The sequence below is a fragment of the Lemur catta genome, chromosome 1 (assembly GCF_020740605.2).
Source record: "Lemur catta isolate mLemCat1 chromosome 1, mLemCat1.pri, whole genome shotgun sequence".
In the NCBI taxonomy this organism is placed as follows: domain Eukaryota; kingdom Metazoa; phylum Chordata; class Mammalia; order Primates; family Lemuridae; genus Lemur; species Lemur catta.
This window is the reverse complement of record NC_059128.1, coordinates 223,859,096-223,877,683: the sequence shown is the minus strand read 5'-3', so window position 1 is coordinate 223,877,683 and position 18,588 is coordinate 223,859,096. Positions and strand designations below refer to the sequence as shown.

The 18,588-nt window shown below is 35.7% G+C and overlaps 1 protein-coding gene across 4 annotated transcripts in view; it reads right to left on the bottom strand.

Moving 5' to 3' along the window:
* The window catches only part of GOLGB1 (golgin B1), a 68,851-nt gene that overhangs the window by 29,952 nt on the left and 20,311 nt on the right, over positions 1 to 18,588 (bottom strand). For 2 of the 4 annotated variants that reach the window (XM_045540171.1, XM_045540174.1), the window contains exons 6-11: positions 16,621 to 16,746; positions 14,444 to 14,566; positions 13,209 to 13,322; positions 9,992 to 10,394; positions 8,791 to 8,897; positions 1,849 to 1,963 (exon numbers count right to left, since the gene is read on the bottom strand). In XM_045540171.1, coding sequence (XP_045396127.1) covers positions 1,849 to 1,963; positions 8,791 to 8,897; positions 9,992 to 10,394; positions 13,209 to 13,322; positions 14,444 to 14,566; positions 16,621 to 16,746 — 988 coding nt within the window. The remainder of the gene's footprint in view (positions 1 to 1,848; positions 1,964 to 8,790; positions 8,898 to 9,991; positions 10,395 to 13,208; positions 13,323 to 14,443; positions 14,567 to 16,620; positions 16,747 to 18,588) is intronic. The other 2 variants (XM_045540172.1, XM_045540173.1) reach the window with 2 other exon arrangements.

The window sequence follows — 18,588 nt, the reverse complement described above, 5'->3', positions numbered from 1 at the left end:
CTGAGAAAGTATTAAGTAGATAGCAAGGGATTCTGGGTCTCCTAGGGACAGAAGTGGGTGCTGCTGTGATTCACAGCCCCCACACGGGCTTTTAGAGAGGCTCATGGGAGGTGTGCATGCGCAGTGAGACTCGGGTCATGTATCTCCTAACTGTCCAATCAAAGTGGTTACACAGCGACGTTTGAACCATGGGGAGGTCCCAATCCAGGCACTAAAAAACAAGACACAGACCATAACCAGGCCCTTTTGCGCCCTTCCTTTTGTTCACCCTTTGCTGCAATAAGGGTCCGGTCATCATCTGTGGTGTATGTATTCTGCTTTGTAAATCTATGTCGTGCTCTTGCTCTATAATCCTATCTTCCTCTCCTCAATAAATTTCACCTCATGCTTGCCTTACTTTGGTGCATCTGGTCATTCTTTCGACATGAGCACGCTAAGAACCAAGAACACAGAACGAGACTAAACCTGACAAAAGAGGTATAGTGGTAGAAACGGCAGTGTGGAAGGTGAGCTGAATAGAAAAGGACACATAAAGCAAAGGTAACCTGTGAGACCAGACACAACAACCAATACAGAAAACCTTAAGGGACCCCTGCAGGAAAGAGGCAAAGAATGGAACTCATATAATACCTCCAAACTATGTGAAAAGGACAGAGACTCTTTGCAAAACTGCAAAATAAGCATTACAGATGAGGTCTCAAAGAAGTGCTGTGAGTGAGTTAAATAATGAGCTGAATTTGTGGTGTTCTTTATCAGCAATAGTGGGAATAGTCTAATAAAACTACATAATCCTCCATTTAGAGCTAAGTGGAAAACTATTAAATGGTTAAGTTGGAAATATTGGCTTTAGAGTTTAATGTAAGTTTTACAAACTTTACTTGGTACTCATTCTCACCCCTAGAAGATAAAGTATAGTAGTCAGTTAATCTAGGATGAATTAGACCAGTAAAGCATTATTAACTATATGCTACGAAATCCGTAAGGTCCTTGTAGAGCAGATGATAAATGGAAGGAGATACATCTTCATTCTTACTGTTCACACACAGTCTTATGGGATAAAATGCTATGCAGTTCAATCCAACACAACTTTATTCAGCAGCCACTATTTTTCAGGTACTATACTTGTCTGGGTAATGCAGAGATGGAAAAAGAAATGTCCCCTGCTCTTGAAAAGCTTATACTTCATCTTTGAAGAGCTTATAATATAGTAAAAAAGACAAACATATAAACAGATCATTTTAATACAATGCTAAAGATATACAAGGATGTTATGGAAGCACAAAAATGTATTTAACCCAACCTTTGGGGATCAGGTCCAAGGTCTTGAAAAAGATAATGCCCTAACTGAGGCCTGAAAGATGGGTAGGAATCAGCCAGGCTAATGGAAAGGGGTAGGATTCTAAGCAGGGTACAATATGAACAAAAACCAAATGGTTGCTACCTTTGAACCTTACTAATCTGTTACCTCAACCCACAAATTCATTACAGGAATGTCCCTCCTTTCTTTATTGTACCTATTTAAAAATTCATCATTTTATTTAAGGTCCTGTTCAATCAATCCGTAATTCCTAAAAGATACCTTGACCATACCAAAGTGAATATAAAGAAATCCTGAAGCATTTATAGCCCATATTGCAAAATATTATACTTATGTTAAATGCTGGTACTATGCTCTAAATGTTTAATGCATGTGCATATTAATCTTATCTTTGATAACTATCAGCTCTTCTATCTAAATCCTTATTATTACAGAATCAGAGAATCTACATGTTATACATGCATAATGATAAAAGTAGAGGCACTTGTGGGATAAGAAGACAGAGAATTATGGTTTTCATTTATACATACCATTCTCAGCTTTCAGCTCCTCCAGCTCTATAGAACTAAGGAGCAGGGCTCCCTTTTCATTCTCTAGTTCTACCACTCTCTTCTGCAAAGAGGCAATATTCTCCTCAGTGACTGCCTAAATTGTAGAAAGACAACAAATTAATATTTCTCCAGTGAAAAATTCTCACACTAATGCCCAGCATTTTTGTCTTCTAAAAATTCTTCAGCCATGAAAACACTTTTAAAATAGCATCTATTTATCTACCTAGGTAATCTTAGAAGAAATGTTCTCTACCTGAAGATAGAGAAATAAAATATTTCATGCAAACATCAAGTTCATTGGTTTTGAATTTAAGATTGAAGCCTGGATTACAAAGATAGAAATCCCAAGTCTATTCCAAAAGAAAGAACATTTTCAGGTTCACAAACAAATAACATTATAAGATGATATTAATGGCACCAAGTAACATGGTCTCTCTACTGAGGAGAATGAACATGAAGAGAATCTCCCCAAAGAGGAATAGAGGCAAAAGTAATATGTACCTCTTAAGAAAGAAGATTCATAACTGTTTTTTTGTTTAATAAAAATTATCTTGTGCTTTATTTATTTATTTATTTATTTATGAGACAGGGTCACACACTGTCAACCCAGCTGGAGTGCAATGGCCCTATCATAGCTCACTATAATCTCAAACTCCTGGGCTCAAGCAATCCTCCTGTCTCAGCCTTCCAAGTAGCTGGGACTATAGGAACTAGCCACCATGCTCATCTAATATTTTTTTTAAATTTTTTGTAGAGATGGGGTCTCACTTCGTTGGTAAGGCCAGTCTCAAACTCCTGGCCTCAAGTGATCCTCCCACCTCGGTCTCCCAGAGTTCTGGGATTGCAGACATGAGCCACCGCACTGACTCCTGTGATTAATTTACATGTTCAGAATGTTTGGTTTTCCTAATGATAGACATATGTCAAATTATGCCACATATTTAATTTTTTATGTACTTTTATATATTTTATTATCCAAGGGGATTATTCTATACAATTTCATCAAGTTGTGGAAATTATAAGCCATGAGGGTCTTTACAGCATACCTGACCCCAAACCTTCATTTGATGTTTAAAGAAATAGCAAGGGGCTGGAAGCTGTGGCTCATGCCTGTAATCCCAGCACTTTGGAGGCCGAGGTGGAGGGAGGGAGGGAATGAGGAAGGAAGGAGTTTAGGTTTTTTATGGCTTTTATCCTGAGTGAAGTTCCCAGTTTGCATTATACAGGACAAGTAAAACTCCAATAGAACAGCCATACATATTTCTGGCTTAAAAAATGAGAAGAAAGACTTTGGGACAAACATAACGGCCCAAATGTGGGGAGGGAAATCAAAGAGAAGAGGAGGAGTATTGGCAAGAAGGAACCCTAAATTCTATGTTTAAACTTAGCCCAAATTTCAGGCAGAACATTAAATTATATATCGGCAAGGCTGAATCAAAATAGCCCAGCTAAGGCAAAAATAAGTAAACTGAGTTTTGAGTGGCTATCTATCATAGGCCAAAGTTTGTAGTTTGAATCCAACTTGTTGGCTGGTAAAAAGTAATTGAAACACTCCAGAATTTTAGGAATAACAGAATAGGATTTCAAACACAACATTTACAACATCTAAGATTCAATACAAAATCACTCATCACCTAAAGAAATAGGAAAATATAACCGATTCTCAAGAAAAAACAAAAACACAATCAACAGAGACTGACTGCAAAATGATACAAATTTTGAAATAGCAAACAACAATTTTAAAGAAGGTATTATAACTATGCTTAGGACATAAATGACTGTGCTCATAATTATTGAAATGATAGGAAATCTAAGTATAGACAAAGAAAATATAATAATGAACCAATTTGAAATTCTATAACTAAAAAACAGAATACCTAAAATGAAAACTTTAATGGATACGCTTAACAGTAGAATATAGATAACAGAAGAAAGTCTTGGTGAACTTGAAGACAGATCAACAGAAACTATCTAATCTGAAGACTGAAGAAAGAATTGATTGAAAACAAATCAATACAACCTCAGGGACATGCAGGAAAATATTAAAAGGTTCAATATACCTGTAACTGGAGTACCAAGAGAGAAGGACAGAATGGGAAGAAAAATTCTTTTAAGAAATGGCCAAAATTTTCCCAAACATAAGGGTATACATGCAAGGAATTCACCAAAAGCATGTGAAGAAATGACCAAAAACTTAACAAATAAGTACATCACAGACAAGGATTTTAAAAAGTCTTAAAAGTTCCATGGAAAAATGATCCTTTACATACAGAGGGACAATAATTTGAATGATTACTGATCAACTGTTGAGGAAAAAAATGTAGGCCAGAAGACAGTGAAATATCTTCTTTAAAGTCCTGAAAGAAAAACTATCAATCTAGAGTTAACAGTAACAAATATTATTTAAGAATAAAATCAAGGCCAGGCGCGGTGGCTCACGCCTGTAATCCTAGCACTCTGGGAGGCCGAGGCGGGTGGATCGCTCGAGGTCAGGAGTTCGAGACCAGCCTGAGCAAGAGTGAGACCCCGTCTCTACTAAAAATAGAAAGAAATGATCTGGACAACTAAAATATATATAGAAAAAATTAGCCGGGCATGGTGGCGCATGCCTGTAGTCCCAGCTACTCAGGAGGCTGAGGCAGTAGGATCGCTTACGCCCAGGAGTTTGAGGTTACTGTGAGCTAGGCTGACGCCACGGCACTCACTCTAGCCAGGGCAACAAAGTGACACTCTGTCTCGAAAAAAAAAAAAAAAAAAGAATAAAAGCAAAATAAGACATTTTTAAACAAGAGAAAACAAAGAGAATTTTTTTCACCAATAGACCTACACTATGAGAAGGCTGAAGGAAAATGACATCAGATGGAAACTTGATTATCAGAGAGGAAAAAAGCATTGCAAATGGTAAATATCTGGGTAAATATTAAGGTCAATATTTTCCTCTTAATGTCTTTCAAATACATATAACTGTTTAAAGCATAAATGTTAAAATTGTGTGCTGGGCTTATAATCTTTGTTAATATAATACATACAGTAACTATGGCACAAAGTATAGGGTGAGCGTATATGATTATAAGGTTTCTACTTTAGGTGAAGTGGTATAGTATTAACTCCAAGAAGACTGAAAAGTTAAGGATATACTGTACTTCCTAGAGCAACTACTTTAAAAAATTTTATCGCTAAACATCCAATAGAAGACTTTTGCTTCTGCTGAAGATACAGTAACATGGAACAGATTTTTTTTCTCCTCCCTGAAACAACAACAACAAAAAAAACCAGACAAAATAATGAAATAATAATTTTCAAAATACTGGGTATTAGGCCATGAAGGAAAGTAATCTCAGAGAGGCAAGAAACAAATAAAGTGAGCCCTACAACTGACTAAGCTTAATGCCTTAAGAAGCGTTTCTAGGCTACGATCCAAGAAGGGGGAACCTAGCAAAGCCTGGTGGACTCCCTGAGTGGACGAGACAGAGATAAGACTCAAAGAAGAGCAAAATGGCTGGAGTTCACAGAATAGAACACCAGACAGAAGAAAGTCGCACAGAGAAAACTGGAGATCTGCAGAGGGTCTCCAACAAATAAATGTTCAGCAGAGTACAGAGCAGCATCTGAATGTGAGGAAACTATCCAGGGCTACCTGAACTCCCCAAAACTATCCATCTAAAGAGATTAGAGAACAGCACTTGGTGCTCATACAGGACCTGGAAGAGTGCCAGTTTCCACAGCCAAATGTGAAAAAACAACATTTCACAGGGCATCGAGGAGAATACTCAGCTACATTTTGCCTCAGTAGTAAGGAGCACTGATTCAAATCCTCCTAACAAATCAAAGAAGACTTGAAAGGATTAAACTTTTTTCAAATAACTGAATCCCATAAAAAAGGTCCAAATATGTTAAGAAATCAAAGATATCCATCATCCATAATGTCTGGCAATGAAAGTAGCAGGAAAATATAAGCCATAATGAATAATCAATTGAAACAGACCCCGTACTGACACAGATGTTAGAATTAAAAGATAAAGGCATATAAAGCAATTGTTATAACTGCATTCTATATATGCAGAAAGTCAAATAAAAACATGAATGGTATTTTTTAAAAGCCCAAATTAAACTTATAGAGAAGAAAATTACAATGTTTGAGACTGAAAAAAATATAGTACATCAGATTAACAGATTGAACATTGCACAGAAAAGATTAGTAAACTTGAAGATAAAGAAATAGAAACAAAGTAAAACAGTAAAAAAGAATTAAAAATATTAAAACAGCATCCATGAGTTCTGGAACAACTTCAAGTAACCTAATATACGTGTAATTGGAGTTCCCAAAGGAGGGGCAGAGGTCAGAAAAAATATTTGACTAATTAATGGCAGAAATTTTCCCAAAATTGATAAGAGCCATAAATAGAGATTCAAAAGGCTCAATGAACCCAAAGCACAAGAAACATGAAGAAAACTATGCCAAGTTACATCATAATCCAAATGCTCAAAAACTGGTAAAATCCTAAAAACGGCCAGGGGAAAAAAAAAGAGAAAGAGAAGGATGACAGCAGATTCCTTGTCAAAAACAAAATGCAAGCAAGGAGACAGTAGAGTAATATCCTTATGGCACAAAATAAATTGCCAATGTAGAATTCTAGTCAGGAAAAATATCTTTCAACAATGGTGAGATAAAGATGTCAGACATACAAGTGTTAAAAAAAAAGAACCCATGACCAGTAGACTTGTATACACATGTGCACACATATACATGAATTAAAGGAAATCCTTCAGGCAGAAGGAAAATAATATCAGGTGGAAATATGAAACCAGGGTTTGCCAAACTTTGGAGGCTTGCCATTTGTTTTTGTAAACAAAGTTTTATTGGACTATAGCCACAACCATTTGTTTACACTATGGTTTACAGGCATTAAAAGGATAAAAAGTAAAAAAAAAAAGATATAAATAACATTACGACAAAAAATTGACATTTGCAAACCACCCCCCAAAAAACCAGAACTGATATATAAAATATAAAATCTTATTAGCCTTATATCTGTAAAAGAAATTAAATTCACTATCAAAAACCTTCCTACAACTCCAGACACTTCACCAAAAGAATATACACATATGACCAAGAATCTTAAGGAAAAATGTTCAACATCATTTGTCATCAGGGAAATACAAATTAAAACCCTAATGAGATACCACTACACACCCACTTAGAATGGCTAAAACTTTTTAAACTGACAACACCAAATCTTGGAGAAGATATGAAGCAACTGGAACTCTTATATTTTAGGTGGGAGGATAAAATGGTATAACCAATTTGGAAAAAGATCTGACAGGTCCTCATAAAAATAAATACATATACACTCTATGGCCCAGCAATTCCTCAACAAGTATATTTACTGAAGATAAATGAAAACATATGTCCACATAAATACTTATATGAGACTGTTCACAGTAGCTTAATTCATAATAACCAAAGCATGAAAAAGCCCAGGTGTCCATCCATAGGAAAATGTAGGACAATCATGCAAAAGGGAAATGCAGTACATTCATAAAATGGAATACTCCTCAGAAATACAAAATAATAAATTATAATATATGCAACAATATGGATGAATCTCAAAACATGCTGAGTCAAAGAAGCAAGATTACATTTATACGATGTCATAAAACAGGCAAAATTAATCTCTGGTGAAAAAACAGAAGTTGCCTCTGGTAGAGAGAGGTAAGTTGACTGTAAAAGCATCCGAGGATACTTTGTGGGGTAATGGTAATGTGATATATTGTAATAGGGGTTTGGGTAACACAGGTGTATACATTTGACAAAGCTCAATGAAAGGTATACTTAAGATTTGTGCATTTAATGGTTTGTAAATCTTACCTCAAAAGCAAAAGAACTATAAACAAATATTGAAACCTAGTCAATGATATGTATGCTGACATATTTAGAGAGAAATGTCCACAATTTACTGTGAAGTATATAAAAAAATTAAGAGGAAATGATGAATGGACAGAGGAATGAATAAATGGATAGGTATTTTATAAAACAAATACAGAAAAGCATTAATGATAGAATCTAGATGGTGGGTATACAGATGTTCACTATAAACCTTTTTCAATTTATTTGAATGACTGCAAAATATCTTAACAAAACATTGGAGGAAAAAGTTGACAATGGGAGAATAGAAGAGATTGGAAAGCCTAGATGCTAGAAACTAAGAAGCAAAAATTTTTATCACTGCACAGTTCTGCCCAGGGACCACGGAATCCTGCTGGCCAATACATCTTGTCAGTTTGGAATGGTATAATCTTAGGATTATAAGAGAGATGGATGAATCCAGTTATCCCAGCTTGACATTAGTCAATTAATATCACCAAACTAACTCCCCTTGTTCTGCTATTCATGCTCAATAAGCAGCCTTCTAGTGACTGTAATCTAGTTTTCTACAGAGATTTTTGTAGGAAGAGGGAATATATTAGCCAATCAGCAGCCATTTGGCAATTAAATTTTTTACTATTAATTAATTAATGGGAGCAATGTGTTTTCTACAGTAGACTTAGACTGACTTGTGCACACTAAACCTGATCAAATCTAAGTTTAAAATTAGCTTCTGAACTGGGAAAACTGATTATAAATGCATAAGTAGTGATTCACCTCAAATACAAATTCTTAAGACCTTAGAATGAGACAGGCTTTTGAGATTGTGGTGCTTGTTATCTATCATTTTTCTATTATCCATTGTGGAGACACTGCATTAATCCCTTCATGATTCCTTTCAAACAGAATTGTCCTCAAAAAAGCATTTTATCAGGCGGAAAACTTAGAAGACTTACTGGAATAAGCTTTCTGGAATAAACCCTCAATAGAGCACCGAAGTGTAGACACAGCAAAAACAAACAGTTCATATTCATAGGAAGTCCACATTTAATTACCTGGGTGCCCTCATCTGAGAAAGAAGTCTGAGATGCTGTTTCGTGTTTTTGCAAGGTTGGTTTATTTAGAAATTGGCTAATTTCTTTGGATTTTTGCTGGAGTTGATCTAAGGAAAAGAAAACAAACAAATGTGATATCTGCTTCAAGTCTGAAACTTAGTGAGTTATTATCTTCTAAGGATACACTGTAGGCTGTTTACTAGTTTAGTTACCTTAATTAAAATTATGATGCCAATGACAAAACTTATTTTTTAACTATTTAAATGCTGTCAACGGCCCAAGTACACATCAGTAAGCTACTTCCTTCAAAGCTAAAATAAAAAAAAGGCCTAGGCATTTTTAAAAAGAAAATTTGTTTTTCTCTTCCCCCTTGAAAATGGTTTCAGTGGTTTTTATTTTATTTTCTTTAATTTCCACTTAGGTGTTATAGGTCCGACAAAGAGTCCACAATATGGTTTTAAACGTGAACATGGTTCAGCTAAGAGGACAGTATCCTCATGTAACACCCTGTTCCCGAGTAATTCCTCCCAAGGCTGTCTGGCTAATGTTCAGTTTTTCCATAAAATTCTCACCTTAATTATTTCTAAAATATTTCCTTTAGGTATATGCCAATCTATTAGAAGAGTTTATAATTTGGGGAAGAGGACTGGTGAGATGGATTAACGTTGAGAAAGTTTCACTTTTTAATTTATAAACTTCTAAAATGTTCAATTTTTTTTAGAGGCACATATTATATAATAACATTTTTAAAAAGTTAAGTTTTTCTTGTAGCTTCTTAATGATATTTTCTTCAAAAAGAAATTTTCACCTATAACAAAAGCATTGAGAGCCATCTTTAGATTTAAGAATAACTCCATCTAACTCAGTCTCCCTACCTGAGTTTTCCACAAACTAATTTAAATCCTAGTCATTTCAGTTTTTGAACCTTTCAGATCACATTCATGTTTCACATAGCATTCTATTTAATATCTGGAACATCACTAACATGTTTTTAGTACTGTAATGACAATTATAATATTAAGACAGATTATAACCTTAGAGGCAGGAAAAACGCAACATGGAGTTCAGAGGAAACATCTTTCTTAGTCCTTTTATAATATTAATTAAGTTGGATTGAACAAATAATTTCGTTAACAGATCCCTGCAAATATGAAATACAAAACCACTGAGGTGCGGACTTCAAAAGCAATCAAATACTGACCTTCAAGCTGTTGAATGGCCTGGGCTGACTGAACTGCCTGTTCATTCTTATCTTGGAGAAGCTTTGAATTTTGATCCTTCAGAGTATCACAGGCAGATTGCAGCTCTTGTTCAGTCTTTTGCAGACTTAAAATGTGAGAGGTCTTCTCTTCTATTTCTGCTTTGTGCTTTTGCTCCAAAGCACTGTACCGAGACTCCAGTTCAGCCTGGGCTTGGCCTGCTTGTTCAAACTTTTCCAAAAGATGCTGCATTTCTTCCTGCAGGTTATGGAAGGACAATTTTTTCTCTGCCACTTCAAGTTCCATCTTTTCCATCTGAATCTTGGACTCCTGTCTTTCTGTTTCCACAGTGTTCCTTAAAGTATTATGTTCAGCTTCCACCTGCTGTAACTGCTGAGAGAGAATCTAAGAAAAAACATAAAACCTCATGAGGCCTAAATATATTCTTTCATTTCAATAAGCATAGGGAAGTGCTTCTTCTAGCTGAAGGATGGAGCTAGGCACTTGGGATGAAAATTATAATTACTTAAGATCCTACATTTTTGATTCCTGATACTTTTGACAGTTTGTACTCATATTTATTTATTTGTGTAATTATCTTTTAATTTCTCTGGCCTACTAGAAAATAAGTTCCATAAGGGAAAGGACGATGTCTGTTTTACCCTTTTCCATCTCCAGCACATAGCATAGTATAATGGCATAGCGTGGCTCTCAATAAATACTGAGTGAACGAATGAATACAGTCACCCTTAAGGAACTCAGAGTTCAGGCACACCGAAACAGATATGTATCATACAGAATAATTGAGGCCATGAGAGAGATACAGGTATTAACAGGAGCAGAGAAGAAAGATGGGTTAGGGTAGCCTTCCTAAAAGAAGAGCCAACTAATCTAAGATTTAAGTAAGGAGGAATCAGCCAGGTAAATAAGTATTAAAAAGAGTACTTTAGGCAGATAAACAGGCCAAGAAAAGTGATAGAATAAAAAAAAACCATGGTTATCTATGTAGTTTGGTGTTGTTAGTGGGTAAAACTCTAGCAGGAAAAGGCAGGAGATGAAGCTGGAAAAATATACCATATTGTTAGAGGACTTGAAATTTGCTGTTTTAACTAATGAGGTGCCTTGGTCAGATCCTTTTTTTGGATATATCCCTCTAATTGCCAGATAGAGGATATATGGGGTTAGGAAGGAGAACAGAGGCAGAGAAAAACCTGTCAGGAAGCGCTCTCTATGCAAAGATGTTCCTGACCAGAACCAGGGTACTGACAGTATTGATGAAGAGGAGAGGACAGATTCCAGAATTACTTAAGAGGTAAAATCAGCAGAACTTGATAATTAATCGTAGGGGTTAAAGAATATGGAGGAAACAAGAAAGCCTAATAAGTTTTATTCTTTTGAGCAAATAGTTCAATAACAGAGAGAAAATACAGTAAAACTAAAAGGTTTTAAAGAGGGAAGAATTTTGATTTTGCTGAATTTGGGGTATTTGTGGACTACCCATATATCAACAGGAACTGGATATAAACCAAATGCACGGGGGAGATGAATAATTGGGAGACATTAGTGGCTGTGGGAATAGAGTCTCATATTTACCATAACACAGGACTAGAGAAGAAAGTATCAATGAGAATAATACTGGGCTGAGACTGGTACGTTGGGCAACATTGTTTAATGGGCAGGAAGAAAAGCCCCAGATATGGAGGAAGAGAATCAAGAGCATGCAATGTTCTAATACTCAAGGGAATGGAAAGCAACAAGGAATGAGTGATCAACACTAACAAATATAGCAGAAAGGTCCAATAAAAGAATTATAAAATCCCCATTAGATTTGACAATTCAGAAGTATTTCATGACTGTATAGAATGATTTCAGATTTCAGTAGAGTCAGAGTAATTTTAGCTATCATACTGTGTTACTATGTGCCAAGCACTCTACTAAGTACTTTAACATACTATTTCATGTGGATCTTTATGACATGCCCATGATACTATTACCCCAATTTTACTGATGAAAAATCTGAAGCCTACTAAATCAACCTGGGTATGTATGAGTTCTCTGAGTTTTTTTATATGTGAAATGGATATATTGGATAGCGTTGTATCCATTGCATAGGGTTGTTGTGAAGATTCATAGTACTACTAACTAATACACGATTTGTCAAAAGTCACATAGATGTTACTATCCATGTGGTAACTATCTAGTAAGTAGTACAACTGGGATTTGAGCCTGACTATCTGATGACAGCCAGAGAGGGGCTGTAGAGTCAGTGTATAGGTTTTGTCAGGATGGAAGAAATGGGAACATTTCTTTTCTAGAAGGAAAGCTTTTCTCAAGAAGGAGAATTGAAAGTTAAGAGAGGAGATGGCTGACTTTTTCTAGCAGCATGCAGCACCCAGATGAACAAGCAGAGAATGTGGACTAACAGCATCAATTCTGCATTAGGATTTGGCTCCTTGTATGTGATAGGACAGGGATACCAGGGCTGGTAAAAGAGTCGTCCAAATCATCAAGCATGGGTCCATACAGGACAGGGAAAGGAGACGGGCCAAGGAAGAAGTAACATACTGGAGGAATAAAGTGGAAGGGGTAAAATGATGAAAAAAAACCTCACTAAAGGAAAATACAGACTGAGTATCTCTTATTCTAAATGCTTGGAACCAGAAGTGTTTTGGATTTTGGAATATTTGCATATACATAATGAGATATCTTGGGGATGGGACCCAAGTCTAAACACAAAATTCATTTATGTTTCATATGCACATATATACATAGCCTGAAGGTAATTTTATACAATATTTTAAATAATTTTGTACATGAAACAAAGTGTGTGTTAAGTACTTATTATGTGTGAAATTTTCCACTTGTGGCGTCATGTTGGCACTCAAAAAGTTTCAGATTGTGGAGCATTCTGGATTTTGGATTTTCAGATTAGGGATGCTCAACCTCAATGACATTCTAGAGAAACTAGGCCTAAAATGACAATGAAAAAAGCAATAATAAAGATGTGCAATATAAGCTCCATGAAGGAAGGAACTGTATTTGCTTTGCTCATTGCTGTACTGTATCACTACCACTTAAGCTCAGGGTATTTTGTTGAAAGAATGAATAAATGGCATCAACTCTCTGAAGGCTTAAATTAGGCTTTTATCCCCACTGCCTGGCAAATTACAGTGGAAATGAATACTCTCAAGGCAGGCAGTAAAGATCAGAAGGCAACACCTGGTTTCTCTGCTCAGCAGCAGTCAGCTCCTGTTGCAGCAAGTCAACAACCTGAGTACGGCCCAGCAAGGCTTCTTCATGTTCTTCAAGCTTCCTCTGCAGCACCCTCAATTTCTGAGAAGAAAATATTTTAGACATAATATTCTAACAAATGAGCACTATTAATTGTTTACCTTTCAAAATGTCATGTAGCTTTATATACTTAAATTCCTGGATGTTGAAGATGACAGAATAAAGAATGGGACACCAGCATGCCATGCTCCCCATCCAGCAGCAACAAAGAATTTCCAAAATGTCTTCTCCAGAGCACTGACAACAACCAAACTCAGACACAAGCAAGTCCCTGAATTAGGGAACCTTTTTAAAAATTAGAAAAAAATGATACACATCCACTTTCAAAATTATATAGTTAATGTTCTGTACCTAAGTAACATAGGTATGTGCATATCTCACCTACCAAACAGAACATTCTCTGCAGGCAAGAACCATTTCTCTTCTCCTAGTTTCATGCACAGGGCAGGCACTTGAAAAACACTTGTTGAATACATAAATCCATACAATTAATATTCTACTTAATAATGTGTTGCATTTTGAAATTTTATTTAGTGATGCATTCTGAAGGATTGCTTAGAACTTACAAGAAGTTTTTACTCGAAAACAATTGAATAGATCAAACATAAAGTACCACAGAAGTGCCTTTCAGTACCACACTGCACTATGTGCTAAGTAAAAACAAATACTTTAAGTTAGTAGATGATGAACTCAAATACAAGGAAGCCAATTTTTAAAATCTACTCAATAAAGTGTTTTTAAAAAAGACTTACTGACTTAATAAAAGATTTCATGGCTGTAAAATCACTCCTTTTCACCTCTAATTTTTTGAAAACTTAAAACTGACTTCATTGATTTGAAGCTTTAGATTATGTTTTTTAATGCACAAAGGTATCTACAATCAGCAAATTGAAGAAAAACCTATTTCTGACTACCATGTACATTCACCAACTAAACTCAGCTTTTGAGTACCAACCACCTGATTAGAGGAGTACAAGGCAAGGTAAGGGTAAGAAAAAATAAATAATTAATATGCAACAGAAGACAAAGACACCAAAAAGAAGCCAAAAATGAGCACACTAACACCAATTGAAGAGCAGTGGGTGAGGGTAGAGAAGTGGCTGTGATGATTTAATCAAATTAAGCAAAAATGGTGGTCATTCTACTGAGTTTTAGCAACACACCTGTTGCATCTCTGTCTCCACATCTGCCTGGGTTACTAACTGAAGCAGCTCATCTTCATGAAGACGAACTTGTGTTTCAAAGCGGGCATCTTTCTCTCGGACCACCTGCTGCATGGAACTCAACTGAAGACACATACCAGAGAAACTATACAAGTTACACTCCCCAAATATTGTACAAACAAAACTCATAGACTATTCTCCAAAGATAGACACTGAGAATTGATAGACAGTCACTTTTTTCAAATGAAATTTTGAATGTCAAGAATGAGAATGCTGGAAGAGAGACAGGCCTGACAGTAACTTCCAAATGTGAGAGAAAGCCTATTTTCAAATTCAGAAGTCAATTGGAACATAAATTTTGATTAAAAATTATTTTCTGGCAAGGGTGGTGGCTTATGCCTGTAACTCTAGCACTTTGGGAGGCCAAGGTGGGAGGGTGGGTTGAGGCCAGGAATTTGAGACCAGCCCAAGCAACCCAGTAAGACCCTGTCTCTACAAAAAAATAGAAAAATTAGCCAGGCATGGTAATGTATGCCTGTAGTTCCAGCTACTTGGGAGGCTGAGGCAAGAGGATCACTTGAGCCCAAGAGTTTGAGGTTGTAGTGAACTATGACAATTCCACTACACTCTAGCCCAGGAAATAGACCGAGACCCTGTCTCAAAAAAAAAAAAAAAAAATTATATATTCACGGTTACTAGAAATGTTTGAAATATACAAAAGTGTATTTTTTAACAGTTCTAAAAAGATTAGTATAATAAACATGCAAAGCAAAGTAAGATTTCTGTTAAACCCTGGACACATCTTTCAATATGACACTCATGCTCAAAAACTTTCAATGAACATCTCATGTCCTATAAGTGATAATTCAAACTAATGTATCTTTTATTCAAGATTCTCTAAAACTGGAAATACAAATCTATCTTTCTAGTCTTATTTTCAAAGCATTGATTCTACCAAAGAACTTGGTGTGCTTTTAAACCCACACCACCTCCCCAAACAGATGTTACACTGTTTTTAAGTTGTGTGTGTGTGTGTGTCTGTTTATTTATTTGCTTAAGATAAATGGTTGAGCATGCTGTCCAGCTCTTAGCTCGCCTATTTTGCATTGGTCCTTCAACTATTGCTGATTTCTCAGTTTGCGACATCTTGAATTGACCTTGACCCTCCTTCTTGGTTGGAAGAAAAAAATTCTCAAATTTTTGATTATCTGAATTGTGACCTTCCTATGAATTTAGAATCTGTGTTTCAAAGTGTATATGCATTGGAGTCTTTCATTAGCCAAACAATAAAACCTTGAACATTCTTTCAGCAAATGTTCCATATTCTTTTTCTTCTCTGAGACGTTGCACATGCTGCATGACTGACATACTTTTCCCCAGCTTGTCCAGAATATTATCTATCCATCATGGTTTTGCATGTAATCCCAAATTTTCCATGTAACCTTCCTTGACTATCACACTCACAGTAACCTCTTTTACCTCTTAAAATACTTTGCTTATATTGCTGTTTGCTTTGGCACTTATTCAGAATGGCTTGCATTATGATGGATCTGTTAACATATTTATATATCCTGGATTTTCATATTTTAAGCAACTCATTGGTAAAAATCATGTTTTCTATTTCTCCATCCCACATTGTATATAGTGCTTGTGCAGAGAGGGGACATAATAAAAGCTAATAGGTACCATTAAGGACTTCAGGATATACAATTTTAACAGTAAACACAGCAGAAGGCCATCCATAGACAGAAGGCACCACTAATACTATAAGTTATCAATAAAGTAAACACCTGATGGATAAGATTAGCTATGGGCCAAGGTACTACAGGGAAAAAAATCTTTCATGATTCAAAAACACTGGCAAAGGAAAAATAAGTAGGGAGGTGGTCAATCGTTTATGGACCTGTAGAACTAAGAAACAGCCATCAATTAGGCAATAGCAATAAGATAAATAACACTTTTTGAGGTTTTCTGGTTTTCCCTAATGACACACTTACCTACCATGTATCTTCTAATTTCTTCTACCATACACTGTTCTAATTTCTACTCTAATGCTCTAGCTACTTTCTTATCTACCAAGATTTTAAAAAGTGACTTACTGAATTAATAACTGTGTAATAACCCACTGGACTTCATGGTTCTTTATCCAAATTTTATGAGGTATTCTCCACCCCTACCTGTGCAGCTTGCTCTGCCTGTGTCTGGCTGAGCTGGGCTTGCAAAGTTCTAATAAGTTCCTCCTTCTCCTGGAGCTGTTGCCTCGTCATTGCAAATTCTTCCATCTCTGTAGAATTCTTATTAAACTGAGGATACAGAAGAGAAAAATGTTTATTTAAGCAAAAGAATTAGTATTCTTAATTCTTTGACCTCCACTTCTTGTTTCCCCTAAATACCTATCATATTTCCTTCTAATTTCTACTTAATGCAAAAGCAAATTACATGCACTGTGGTTGTCAAAAAGTAATTATCAATAAAAAATTTATTGGTCAAAGGAAGACAGAAGCAGCAGTAGCAATTTTTCAGCTTCTGTGAATCCTCACATAAAGACAGCACAACCAGATAGTAAAACCAAAATAACATGGACATTTACCATAAAATTGGGAAGATGGTCCTATAAACCCTAAAATATAAGCAAGTAGGGACAAACCACCAAAAGGCATAAGAAAAAGAAGGCAGCAACAGAATGACATCTGATGGTGCTGAGAACAGGAAAACTCCCAAACAGCCAATGTATTTATTGGAATGCAGAGTTGGCCAATTTTAGAACAGCTGCAGAGCTTTCTCATTCTCTAATGCTGGGTAAATGCAAGGGATCCACATTAAGAAGAACTAAAGGAGCTAGAGCAGCCAGCCCCTCTGAATACTCAAAATTGACTGATCAGGGCTCCCTTGTAAGACATGGATCTGTGCTAAGAAGAAACTGCTAGGAATGAAATCAAAATTAAGCAGGATAGCAATAAAAGAGATAGAAGAAAGAGAAGGGCTACATACATGCTGTAAAATTCAGTATCAACTAGCCACATGTGGCTATAGAAGGCTTGAAATGCGCCTAGTACAAAAGAAATGTTTAATTTTTAATATGATTTAATTTTAATTAATTTAAATTTAAAAAAATATAAATTATTTTTCCATTAAATACAACTTTGTTTTGAAATGATTATATTTCACTTTATCTGCCACATCACATAAGATACTGTTCAGGTGTTGTGCAAGTAACAAGTGTATGTGAAGTTGGTATCAATGGGTTGATTCTGTTCAAATGATTTTTCCTATATTCCTATGTAAACAGTAATGTGTTTATTTGAATATTTAATGCAGATGGCATGAATAACAGTTGATACCAATATTAGTTATAATTGGTAATTAAATTCAAATATAAGCCTTTATTATTTTAATTGAATTATTTTTCCAGTTCAAAAATAAGTATGGATACATTTTGAAATTTAAAATGAAGGCATACTACTGATATATAGTTCATTCCTTTTTCCATCTAAGTAGTATTCCATTGCGGGGACATGCCACAGTTTGTTTAAATATTCCCATGTCGATGGACATGTAAGTTGTTTCTTGTCTTTGGTTATTATAAGTAAACCTATTACTATTGGACAGTACTGGTATAGACCAAAGTGAAGGGCAGGGGGAAGTCAAACATGTCAGAAATCCAGCTCCCATACCTTTAAACACAACACAAAAACAACAGAAGAAGGAAGTCTGTTAAGAAAAGCTTTCCTGAACCAAGTTTCCTTCTAAAAGTTTAGGAAAATGAATTTCACACAAAAATAAGGAAAAGAAAAGAATCAAGGTTAAATCTCATATAAAGTTACTATTAAAAAAACAAAACAGCGTGTTAACACCCTCAGCCCTCTCACCATGTGATGTCCTATACCACCTCAGGATGCTGCAAAGTCCCCACCAGCAAGAAGACCCTCACCAGATGTGGTCCCTCAACCTTGGACTTAGCCTCCATAACTGTAAGAAATAAACTCTTCTTTATAAATTACCCAGTTTCAGGTATTCTGTTATAAGCAACAGAAAACGCACTAATACAGAAAACTGGCACTGAGAGGTGGGTTGTTGCTGATAATGATATCTGAAAATGTGGAAGTGGCTCTGGAATTGGGTAACGGATAGAGGTTGGAAGAATT